Source organism: Talpa occidentalis, unplaced genomic scaffold, assembly GCF_014898055.3.
Source record: "Talpa occidentalis isolate TD23 unplaced genomic scaffold, MPIMG_talOcc4v2.1 talOcc4.7, whole genome shotgun sequence".
NCBI classification, from domain to species: domain Eukaryota; kingdom Metazoa; phylum Chordata; class Mammalia; order Eulipotyphla; family Talpidae; genus Talpa; species Talpa occidentalis.
In genome coordinates, this window is record NW_023605083.1 from 37983863 (window position 1) to 37996026 (window position 12164).

Here is a 12164-nt window from a genome sequence, read left to right on the forward strand (position 1 = left end):
ACTAGAAGTTAATGTTCCAGGTCCTACCCACCCATCTGCCTGAGGGAATCTATATATAATTTACCTGTAACCTATGTACAACATTCTGATTGGGAAATTTTTACTTTTTTAAATTTTTTTTTTAAAGATTTATTTATTTGTACAAGAATCGGGGTACAGGCCAGATGCGTGGGAAAGTGAGAGGACTCACCAGAGCCAGAGCGGGGAACAGAACAGGCAGATGACGAAATACACTGCTGAGGGGAGCAGCGGGCGAGACAGGAGAGGTCTGCTGCGCCAAGTGGGATTCTCACCGGCCGGCCAGGATTGAACCCACGCTGCAGAGGCTGCGGACAGCTTCACAGTGCGGCGCTCAACTGCCTGCGCCACCAGGGAGACCCCTGATTGGGAAATTTTTAATAGGACATTGCATATGAATAACATCAGGAATCTTTGTTAGAGAAGAGAATCTGTTCTGCTTTCTCCCATTTGCCCTTGTTGTTAGGCAGACTCTGAACACTTGATGACAAAGGTGACCACCGGCTCTAAGCTTTCCTTACTCTCACAGTAATCAGTCCAATCAAGACTAAAAATAAATTTACTTTCTGTTGTTGGTTTAAAATGACAGTATTTTCCACCAGGGTTCTGATTGGCCATGCATATCCCCAAACTCACTGTCTTTGAACAGGTGAATGAATCCTTTGACCAGCATTTAATGTGGTATGTCTACTGTTTGTATGGAAATAGGGCTCTATAGTAGGGGAAAGATATTATTAGCCTTATCTGAATCAGTGGAATGGATTCCCTGTACAAGAAAAGATTCTGATCTTCAGATGAGGGAAAGAAGTGAAAAATTGTGGGTTAACTCCAAATGCCCAAAAATAGATAACTGGATCAAGAAGATGTGGTACATATATACCATGGAATATTACTCAGCATTCAAAAAAGATAAACACATGCAATTTGCAGCCACTTGGATGGAGCTGGAAGGGATCATGCTCAGCATAATAGGCCAGAAAGAAAAAGAAAAATACCGGATGGTCTCACTCATAGCAGGAATCTAGAAAACCTAAATAAGGGACCAGAAAAAAGAATAGCTATAAGAAAGAAAAAATCAAAATCAACAAGCAACTATGAACCAGAGACACACTATGGGGGGATGGGGGGCAGGGAAAGGAGAGATTGGGGTCAAAATAAGGGGGTTGCAATTGTATGGGGAATATAAAAATAAAATTTTTTTAAATTGTGGGTTAACTATTATCACAGTCTACCTGAGGCTTCTGAAAACATGATTCGATTTGAGAATCCACGGTGGTATTGTTTTGCTAGAAATGAATGATTCACTATTCAGAAAAAAATGTACTGCCCAGTATATAGTATTTTAATAATAATAAGATGTAATAAAACCAATTGATGAAACCACTCATAGGGAAAGATTCCAGTTGATATGATTTAGACCTGTGTTGTCCATTATATTAGCCACTAACTACATATGACTGTTTAAAAGCTTAAAATGAAGTAACACTAAAAATTCAGTTTCTCCACACTGCTCAGTTGTAGCTGGTAGTTACCATATTGGATAACACATTCCAAGTGTTTCCGTTATTATGGAAAGTGGTAGGTATATAGTGCTAATTCTGGACTGGTAGAGGTTTATTTTCCCCTCTTTCTACACTTCATCCATATCCTGCTAATCTTTTAACAGGCTTTGTCTGTTTTCTTCTGAAGCAGCCTTTCTTTCTGGAATTTTCTTCTGCTTCTAGGATGTCATGTCAGTCTGTTTCCCATTACTGGCTGTGATGTATTTCCTGGAAGCGTTATGTTGATGGAGGAATTCAGAAGACTCATGCAGGGAGGGGCAAGGAGTTATGTTTAACCCAATAGAAAGGGGTGTCTGTACAAGCCTGATAAATGGATTTTAACCCTTTGCACTCCAAACCATTCTGGACATTGGCTACCAATACCCCTGAGAGGGGACAGCGGAGTGCAAAGGGTTAACTAAATAAGAAAACTTCCTTTGAAAATGCATTTTGAATCATTTTGTATAATCACTTAACGGAAGCTCTTTGCCCGTTTTAGGAAAAGGTTTCATCAAATCAGACATCTAGTTGCCTGGTTCCCTCCTTTTTTTTTTTTTTTTTGCTTGGAACCAGGAGCAAAAACTTTTTACAGCAGCATAATCTGTAACCTTGACCAATGAGAAAAGGTAGAGAAATTTAATTTTTCCTCCCATTTTTTTCTCTTTGTCTACCTGTACATCACTTTTAGGAGGAAATACTTGGGAATAATTTGGAGCTCTTTTAGTTCTTTTACCTAACAGAAATTTTATTCCCTATGGTTAATTAAGGTGTCTAATCTTAATCTGTGCATGATGATATCTAACTTGGTCGCTATGGTACATCCAGCATCTCACCTATTACTACCGGCACATTGTAAGTGCTTTATAAATGTTTTTGAATAAAGATTTCTATTGCTGAGATTGATTCTTCCTTGTCAAGGCTGTTGCTTTTCTCCATCCTCCCACTTAACTCTTTCTTCCTTCCCTTAGAAGTATGAAGAAAAATAGATTTTTATGTAATAATGTTTTTTAGATCTTTTAAGCAGCTAGGACGGGAATCTTATAGAGACTATCATTTACACTCATGCATTTACTTTGAAGCCAAATATTTTATGCCTTTGCTTTTTCCTGTTCCACTTAATTTATAACTTTTAAAATAAATGTTATTTGTAAGTAAGCTTCTAGACCTCTACTTTTTGCATATTGGAACATGTGGCCAACTAAGATAGTACTTTTTACAGAGTTATTCCCTGCAACATGGCAGATTTCCTCTTTTTTGTCTCCTAGTTAGGAGCTTGTTCCTGTCCTGAACAGCTAAGTACTGACAACAAACAAAAAAACCCAAAACAACCAAAAAATTATGTGATACTCTATTTCCATTCCCCTGAGGTCTCAAATATTAGATTCTTAAGTAAAAAAAGGAGAATACTTTTGAATGCTGTGAATGAGTATCCATAGCTCACTCTTTTTTCTTGTTTCTAGGACTATCCTGTTAAGTGTAATCTCATTGCTTAATGAGCCCAACACCTTCTCCCCAGCCAATGTGGATGCTTCAGTCATGTTCAGGAAATGGAGGGACAGTAAAGGAAAAGACAAAGAATATGCTGAAATCATTAGGTAAGGTGCTTTGTTTTGTTTTCCCATTTGATAACTTCAAGTCTGCATATATCACCGAAGTATATTCTACAACCAAGGGCTTAAATTGAGCTTAAAGGTCTATTCCATTTCTCTCGGTTAGGTTTATGGTATTCAAAGAGATCTTCTGTCTGGGCTTCTATTGAGTTTGGTTTTTTGAGAGAGAGCATACATTCAAAGATCATTCTGCAGCAGATTTTATTTTCTGGGAATCAACTTCCAGGCTCTGAAATAGTCAAACCTGCAAATTTTCCCTTCCTGATCGTTTCAGGGGCCCTGTTTTGGGACTTCTGATATATCCAGTAAGTGTAGCAAACCCACAAGGTTACATAAATTCCAGATAGTTTTGAAAGCAAAGCTATCTAGTTTTGTTTATTGATCTTTTGCAGCACCTTCCTACGTGTCCTCATTATCAATAACACTGGTATATGGTTTAACAGAGTACTAGAAATAGGAATCAGGAGACTTGGAACCTACTGCCAGCTCTGACAAGTTACATGAGACTTTTTTATCAGTTAACTTTTTGGGTTTTTAATCTGTATAAAAGAGGTAATTAACCCTTTATCTCTCTGTCATATCTTAAACAGGACATGGTGTTTTCACAACGGTACTGAAGAATTTGTTACTGAACTGTAATAAGTCCAATACCCTAATGCTATTACATTTTTTATACCCCTAAAGTAGAACTCCAAGGACAGTATCAGCACATTCTATACATAGGAGTATGGGAAGTACTAGAATCAATACAAATAGAATCCTTCTCTTGATAGCGACTAATACAGAGTCATAGTTCTCAAATTTTTGGCCCACTGGAATGAATTACCTTTGGACCCATTCCTAATCCAGAGTCATTTAGTGAGTTTACATCTGTAAACTGTATTTTGCTTTACCAGCCCCCTAAGTGACTGGTATATACCAAAGATTGACTGAAGATAGTTAAGATAAATAGAAAGTACCTGTAGAAATTTAGAAGAGCAGGAGTGGGCTAAGGATTGAAAGCTGAAAATGCTTCACAAAACAGGATTGGAGTCTGACTCCAATCCAGGATTGGAAACTTTCAAGGAAAGGTAGAATTTAGTACATGAAGGACGCATGAATATTCTCAGTATATATATATATTTTATTATTCCCTTTATGTTTCTTAATCATTTATCTCATTCTTTATTCTATACCAGTTTTGTGTCAGGTAAGCCATTAAACATAATCTTCCTCCTTAGGGAGCTCATACTTATGGAGCAAGCATTTGTAAACAAATGATCATGGTGCTTATGGGCTATAATAAGTGTAATTATAGAAGCACAAACAAGATTAGAAGGAGGACTATATAATGCTATGCTGTTCCTATGATGGATGACCTTTTGCAAGTTAAAAGGGGAAGGGAAAGCCTCTTTTTTTTTTTTTTTTTTTTTAAGATTTATTTATTTATACAAGCACTGGGTACAGTGAGAAGCACGGGAGGGTGAGAGGATTCACCAGAGCCAGAGCAGGGAACAGAACAGGCAGACTGACGAAATACACTGCTGAGGGGAGCAGCGGGCGGCAGGAGAGGTCTGCACGACATGTGGGACCCTCGCCAGTGGCCGGGGATCGAACCAGTGCTGCAGAGGCTGCGGGCAGCTTCACAGCCCAGCAATCAACTGCCCGCGCCACCAGGGGGGGCCCAAAAGGGGAAGGGAAAGCCTCTTTCAGGAGAACAGCATGAAATAATAGCAAGGTGTGTCAACAGAGAGTTGTAAGTAGTTTCACATGCTTGAATGTGAATTCAATTTGTGAAGTAATGAGAAATTAAGAGAGATTTGAGGGTATTTAAAGCCATTGAAGTCATGATAAGATGTTTGGTCCTTAATCTTAAAGGAAGTGGGTAGGGTAGAAAATGAAGACGTAATCATATTTGTGTTTTGAAAGACTACAGTTGACTAGAGGATAATATGGGGGCTGAGACGAATACTAAAGTGTAGCAGTGGCAGTAGGACTGAAAAGAAAGCATATTTGGAACTCTAGAGTGAGATTCAGGATTTTAAGAACTGATCCTTTCAGAAGAAGAATGAGAGAAGCTTGCTGCTGAGGTGGAAAATGACAAATGCCATTTGCTGAGTGAGGGTTCCGGGGAGCATCAGGGTAGAGACCTCCTTAAGGCTTACATGAGGTCTAAAGCTCAAAAGAAAGGTCTGGGCTGGAGGCGCAGATCATTTGAGAGTGTCAGCATAAAAAGAATGGTGGTGAAAACCATGGGAGTAGAAAGATGGCCCGGGAAAGTGAGAGGCCTCAGGAAGGCAAGTGAGAGTGACTGGAAGGTCTCATCACCGAGCTCAGCAAAAGGAAGGTCAGGGGAGTGGTGGCTTCATGTTTTCAGTTCAGTTTCTTCAGTCCCTTGATGGGTCAGCTTTTCAGACTTGAAAGAAACTTGACCATTCCGGTATTTTTGTTGCCTGTTTTATGTGCCACGCTGTTCTGGGCACTGGGGAGATAGAAGTGACTAAGAAAAGACAAGTTCTCAGCTCCACTGAAGTTCACATTTTGGGGGTGATGAAGATCACAAAAAGGAAAAAAAATGCTAACCTAGTGGGCAAACAGGATAATATGATATTTAAGCTTAGATCTGCATGTCAGGAAACAGCCAACCACATTGAGAGCGGGGTAAAGCAACACAGAAGAAATTCAAGGTGTGTATTTAAGGTATTAAGAAAAGATCAGAGAGTGGCTTGAATGTTTTGGAACCGGAAAAAGTATCGTGGGCTGTGAAAATGAAGGGGTAAGCCAGTCAGTCATGCAAAGTTTTGGAATCAAGCAGAGCACTGAATTTTACTGGAAGTTCAAGTGGGATAATTACTGAATGAACAAGAGTTTGGGGGCTGCATTATGAGTGGTGAGATGATTTTGGATAACCAACACTTGAGGTCGAGTATTTTTAAACTCCCAAGTGTCTTTACTAAAAGCATCCTTCAGAATGGTACCCTGGTTTGAGGATCTGTGGTGTAGTAGAGGGCACCCGTCAGTTGGTTTCAGGCAAGTAGTATAAAGTTTGGAAACCAGAGTGGAGGAATCTCGATTCTTCTTCTTCTTTTTTTTTTTTTTTTTAAGATTTATTTATTTTATTTATACAAGCACTGGGTACAGAGAATTCACCAGAGCCAGAGTGGGGAACAGAACAGGCAGACTGATGAAATACACTGCTGAGGGGAGCAGCGGGCACGGCAGGAGAGGTCTGCACGCCACGTGGGACCCTCGCCAGCGGTCGGGGATCGAATTGGCGCTGCAGAGGCTGCGGGCAGCTTCGCAGCCCAGCGCTCAACCGCTGAGCCACCAGGGGAGGCCCTGAATCTTGATTATCCTTAAAGGTCAATTATAAATCCATCTTCAAGACAGATACTTACACAGTCTATCCCTCCCTTCAGGAAACAGGTTTCAGCCACTAAAGCCGAAGCAGAAAAGGATGGAGTAAAGGTCCCCACAACCCTGGCGGAATACTGCATCAAAACTAAAGTGCCTTCCAATGACAACAGCTCAGATTTGCTTTATGACGACCTGTACGACGACGACATTGATGATGAAGATGAGGAGGAGGAAGATGCCGACTGTTACGATGATGATGATTCTGGGAATGAGGAGTCGTGACGTGCTCCTTCAGCGCCCCTGTACTGCCCTGCCGACTCAGGCCAAAGGGAGGGGAGCAAGTGGGGACCTAGCAGTGGCCCCTCAGCAAAAACCTATCACGGGGTGGGGTAAACAAACACGGCTCCTGCTGACTCCCCTTATGGATCTCAGTTTGCTCCTTTTTATGGACCTCTAAATGGAGAGAAAGTAATCCTCCGCAGAATGTCTGAATTCTTGCATTCTTTACCCTTCCATCACTGTATTGATTCTTTTTTTTTTTTTCTTTCTTTCAACCCAAACTCCCGTCTTACTTCGTCTCTAGAAAGTGTTCACAACAAAACACGTTTGGTCTGTTTTTAGATTCTTGAAGAATTAAATAGTCTTTCATCAAGACGTTTAATTGTGTGTGAAGCTGGGAACCCTTTGGGAGTTGACAAGTGCTGCATATGCTGCGTAGCGGGGAAAAAAGGGGGGGGGGAGAAAAACCATAAAAACCCCACAAAACTTTACAAAAAAAGCTAATTTGCCAAGGTTTAGCTGCTCATTAACATTAGTGTGTGTGCGTTCATGCGGCCCGTGGCGGTGCATTTGGTTTCTTTCCCTTAAGACTGGGGTACAGCGGGCATCAGGGACGTTGTGCTGAGCCTGATGAGACGTGTTCCTACGGGCACGCGCCCCTTCAGCTTCCAGGAAGTCACCTGAACACGGAGGCCTCAGCTATTCTGAGGAGAGAAATCAGATTTTGTTTTTTGAAATCGATTGGGATCTAAAGCCTGAAATAAATATTCATACTTTACATAGAACTGAGCACTCGGTTGCTATTTATTTTCAAGGCAGAGTTGTTTCCCCCGCTCCCCTTTCCAGGAGGGCGAGGACAGGGACGAGCGTGTGCGTGAGGTCTTAGTGATGGGGCGAAGATTTTGGTTGATGCTGCTGCGGGGAAAAACGTCTAAACTACTGGTGACCACTCTTGGGAGATAAAACATGTGTTTTATGTATTTGACATGGCCTTTTCCCTCAAAGTACACTCTTACCATGAGGATTTTGTTTTTAAGTAGCCAGTTTTACTTACTCAGTATTAATGCTAGGTGCATGTGTTGAGATTTTGGTTTTCATTGAGCTGCTTACACTGGTAGTGATCAATGACCGTGGACATAGTTGAGAGAGGAGTGGCCAGTTCCCACTGTCCTCACTGGATGTGACCTGGATTTTTCTCTCCTTCCAATGTGCTCTAGCCATGGAGAGCGCGCCGAAGCTGCGCCTGGAGCGTGCCCGGGGCTGCTGTGACTCTCCCGGCAGGGCCCAGGGGACTGGCCGCGGCCAGTGTCTAGAGCTTCCTGCCAGGCAATTGCTGCAGCTTTGATTTCTCTAGTCTGGGAAAACATGGATCATGTTTCTTCAATCAATACTGAGATCCAGCAGCCTTCACCCACCAGGGACTTCAGAACTTGAAGGGGATTTCTCTCTCAATGGGAGCGGGCCAGTTCCTAGGCGTGTTCTGCCAGCGGGGAACCTCACTCCCATGTAGAATCACGGATTTCGGAAGGAAACCAACAGAAGACCAACCACGATCCTCCTCCGCGTCCCTGCACGCTAGTGTCAACTCAGAAAGAGCCAAAGGGTTGATGAGAAACGGGGGTAGGATGGATCCTAGGACGGAGTAGTTACTTCCTTCGCTCCTCCTTCCTTTCTGATCTCAGGGTTTTCATTCACTCTTCAAAGTCTCCAGCACATGCTGACCTGGCAGCCCCCCTGGCCTCTCACAGTCTGAGCTAGTGTTAGGTGGGAACATGGAACATGCCAAGGTTCACATGGGGCAGTGTGGCCCCTTGTCCCTGAGACCCTGCCCGGCCCCCCCAGGGTCAGGACTGCTCTCCCCCCTGCATCTGATTCCAGTCACTTCCACAGAACAGGGCAAATCTTTGCGGTCAAATGCTCTGATCTTAAATTCACAGAAGGGTGTAAAAACACGCTTTTTACTTCCCAGGCTTCTCGAGGAACGCTTCCAGGCAGCCTGCTCTTCTGGTCGTTCTCAGATCACCCCTCACCCCGTATGTTCAGAGCCAGTAGCTTGGTCTTACGCTCTTGGAACGCTGACATGAAGCCTTTCTCTTACCGCTAAACATTTCTCTCCCAGGGCAGGTCAGGCGCCTTGGCGTTGAGGGAGGTGCTGTGCTGCTCAGCCTTGTCCTATCCGGCCCTGTTGGCCTTTACTGCGCATTGACTCAGGGAGAGAGAAACAAGTATAGATTGTGGCTCTCGGCCCTTTGGGGTGTTGAGGGCTGAGTTTGCCAATAATAAGGGTACAATCAGTTCCCAACGAGACTGGGGTGTGTTCGTTGCCAGCAGGTAGACGTTTTGGTAGCTCAGGCCGACTTGCAAAACCCAGATCCTGGTTCCAGAGCTCTGAGAACACGTCCTGTGGCAAGAAAAAACTTGCAGAGTTGTTGTTCTTCCTGGGAGTGAAGGGCTCAGGTGGGAACTTGCAAGTGTAGCTGTGCTGATGACTTGCTGTCACGTCAACTCAAAATTCTGCATTTTTAGGTTCCTTTTGACGCTAGTGGAATCTGGATGCTCTTCAGGTCTGTGTACTGAGGCTGGGTGGAGAAAGTATGTATCATGGCTCCGTTGTTGCTTCTCAAAGTCTTCCCCACTATTTCTCATCATTCCAGAATGCCTATTAGCCACATGCTGTAGCCCTTCTTCTCATGGGAATTATTTGCTTCTTTATTTGCTGGTTTCCTTATGTTTGGGACATACCATAGCAAGAGCTTGAAGGGGGACATGTGTAGTTCTCCACGGAAAACGAACTCCGCCCCTCCCACCCTAACAAACAAGGTTTACATTTACCAAAAGATTCAGATGCAATTTTCAACTATTCTGAAACCAGCAGGACACACCTGACTTTAATAGTTTTCTTAGCTGAAATTATAGATGTTTTTCCTTAGTTTAACTTATAAGATTATCTTTGATGCATTTTGTGTTGACTTCCCCTTTAGTGGTTTATTTTGTCTTTTCTGCCCATCTGTCTACTAATAAAATGTGAAATAAAATATACCTGTATTGCTACTTCCCCGTGGGGTGACCCTCTTTTTTGTTCTTGTGTTAAAACTACAACGTGTGGTCTCAGTATTTCCCCTGTCCCTTGCAAATTATGTCCAGGACTCTGCTGAAAAACTACAATCAGATCTTGCCAACCGGCCCTTTACGTCTTGCCCAAGTCGAGGATTGCAGGGCGGTGAGTACAGTGGCGAGAGAGGTGGCTGAAAGACGGCCACTGCTGCTGGAACCGGGCCCAGTCGGCCAACACAGGTAGGTTGATGCCTTTTGTCACTTGTCTCCTGGGATTCAGGTAAGAGGTCACACTGTTTAATTAAGATCCTCATTTAGTGTATTATGGACATTTGAACCCTGGTTAGGAGTCAAAGCTGTGGGTTAACACCAGCACCTCACCCACCTGATGACCTTGAGAGGCCCAAAGCAGGAACGGTAGACGGACCCAGGGCTGGTCTGGCGTACTGACTTGAAAGAACGTGCATTTTCTTTGCTTGTGTAGCCTGCCAGGCTGGAGGGGTTATTTAGGAGCTGTGTCTAGGGCAACCCCTCTCTGGCCCAACCCACCAGCTGGTTGTGCCACATGCTAGGGAAGACACTCGCCTCCTGCAAAAAGCTGGCTTGCGGGAGGAGGTGGTATTCAGAATCCTAGGCCCAGGTGGATGGTTGCTTTGGAGTTTCAGGAGCAGATGCTTAGCCCAGCGCCCAGTTGGTTACCCTTTTTTTTTTTAAAGATTTATTTATACAAGAACAGGGGCACAGGCCAGAGGCGCGGGAGGGTGGGAGGATTGAGAGACAGAGCGGGGAACAGAACAGGCAGACTGAGGAAGTACACTGCTGAGGGGCCCTTGCTTACCTTCTTACCACACCCTGACCCCCATCTGTTCCACCGCAGCCCTTGACAAGGTTCATAAGGAACAAAGGCTTGACTGCTCTGGTTGACTCTTCCTCAGGCCTAGAACCTTTGCTCGAGATTTTCGATACAGGTGAGGTTTGGAATAGCTGTTGAATACCAGGGCAGGAATGTTTCTTGTTCAAACCTGTTGCTAACGCACCACAAGAGAATTCCCTACCCCGACATCTGTTACAATCACCACACAGAGACGGAGCATGCGCTCTCAACTTTTATTAGGTGGCGTTTGGGCGAAAGAGAAAACCCCTGCAGCAGCTGCCCACCTAGTTCAGGCCAGCTGCAGTAGAAGAGCCTCGGCTTGAGGATGCACTCTCACGGAGGTGAAAGCATATCTTTGATTTTTTTTTTGAAGGGGAGCTGACTGGCTGCACCTCTCTGAGGGCAAATTCAGGTTAAAAATGGTCAGCCAGAGGAAGGCAAGTCTCTGGGCATGAGACCAGCAGCAGAAGCCCCTGCTGTGTTCCAGTGGGTGGGAGTGGCGGGGAGATACCTCTGCTATTCCCAGGTTGAGACCTTGCAGTAGTGACATGACACATGACAAAAGGACCGGGTTTTGAAAAGGGGGTAAAGTAATTACACGGGGAAGAAGACTCAAATAATGGTTTTACAAAGGCGCGAGATAAGTCGTGATTCTTCATTGGTACCTGACCCAATGCCCAAACTGCCTTAGCCAGTCCTCCAGACGTTGCCCCTAGCAGCCTGCGGAGCAGGGGCTGGGGCGCTGTAGAAGGCCTGAAGGCAGAAAGAAGGGAGGGATCTTATTTTGCCATAGCGATGGGGCCTGTGTGGGGAGCAGCTGCCCCCCACACACCCCCAAGACCTCTATCACATTTACAAATACATACATAAATACATTACATACAACAGCAAGTCTGGGAGGCAGGCTCCCCACAGAGGCGCGGCTGACACAGTTAGGTGTCTCAGGGATTCTAGGAAAGGGTGCTGAGCTCCAAGAAATGGGCCCTGTTTTCTCCTGCTCAGGGTATGCCTTGCCCCGGCCCACCCCCCTCTTCAGTTCGTCCAGTATGGAGAGTTGGCATAGGTGGGTTTGGAGGCTTGCGACTTGGGTTGCAGGGAGCTGGGTTGGTTGCGCTGACCCGAGCCGCTCTGAGGAGAGAAGACGGTCAGGGCTGGAGTAGACGCCCCAGCTCAGGGCGGGGCGGCTGCCCTAGTCATGGACTCACCTGAGTGTCCTGTGGCAGGTGATGGTGTAACAGCTGCGAGTGGGGCTGCTGGTGGGCAGGCAGAATGTGCAAGAACGGTGGGGGTGCATAACCAGGGGCCGCTCCAGGGGCGAGAGGCCCAGTGGAGCCCAAAGCTGAGGGCAGGCTGAAAGGCGGTGGGGTCCCTGCATGAAATCCCTGTTTGTCAAAAGTCTGCCGAGTAGAGAGACAACAGTGAGGGTCAGGCTGGCCTGCGCCTCCCACCAAC

The 12164-nt window shown here is 44.8% G+C and overlaps 2 protein-coding genes across 8 annotated transcripts in view; one reads left to right on the forward strand and one right to left on the reverse strand.

The window, feature by feature from the left end:
* Nucleotides 1–7569, forward strand: part of UBE2R2 (ubiquitin conjugating enzyme E2 R2) — an 85946-nt gene extending 78377 nt beyond the window's left edge. Inside the window, exons 4-5 of the mRNA XM_037494282.1 lie at nt 3020–3154; nt 6568–7569. Of these exons, the coding sequence (XP_037350179.1) occupies nt 3020–3154; nt 6568–6787 (355 nt within the window). The 3' untranslated portion in view covers nt 6788–7569. The remainder of the gene's footprint in view (nt 1–3019; nt 3155–6567) is intronic.
* A 3025-nt stretch (nt 7570–10594) lies between these two features.
* Nucleotides 10595–12164, reverse strand: part of UBAP2 (ubiquitin associated protein 2) — an 84979-nt gene continuing 83409 nt past the window's right edge. For 3 of the 7 annotated variants that reach the window (XM_037494837.2, XM_037494836.2, XM_037494838.2), the window contains exons 28-29: nt 11918–12109; nt 10600–11840 (exon numbers count right to left, since the gene is read on the reverse strand). In XM_037494837.2, the coding sequence (XP_037350734.1) occupies nt 11745–11840; nt 11918–12109 (288 nt within the window). In that variant the 3' untranslated portion in view covers nt 10600–11744. Of the gene's footprint in view, nt 11841–11917; nt 12110–12164 lie in introns of all 7 variants that reach the window. The other 4 variants (XM_054689561.1, XM_037494839.2, XM_054689563.1 and 1 more) reach the window with 3 other exon arrangements.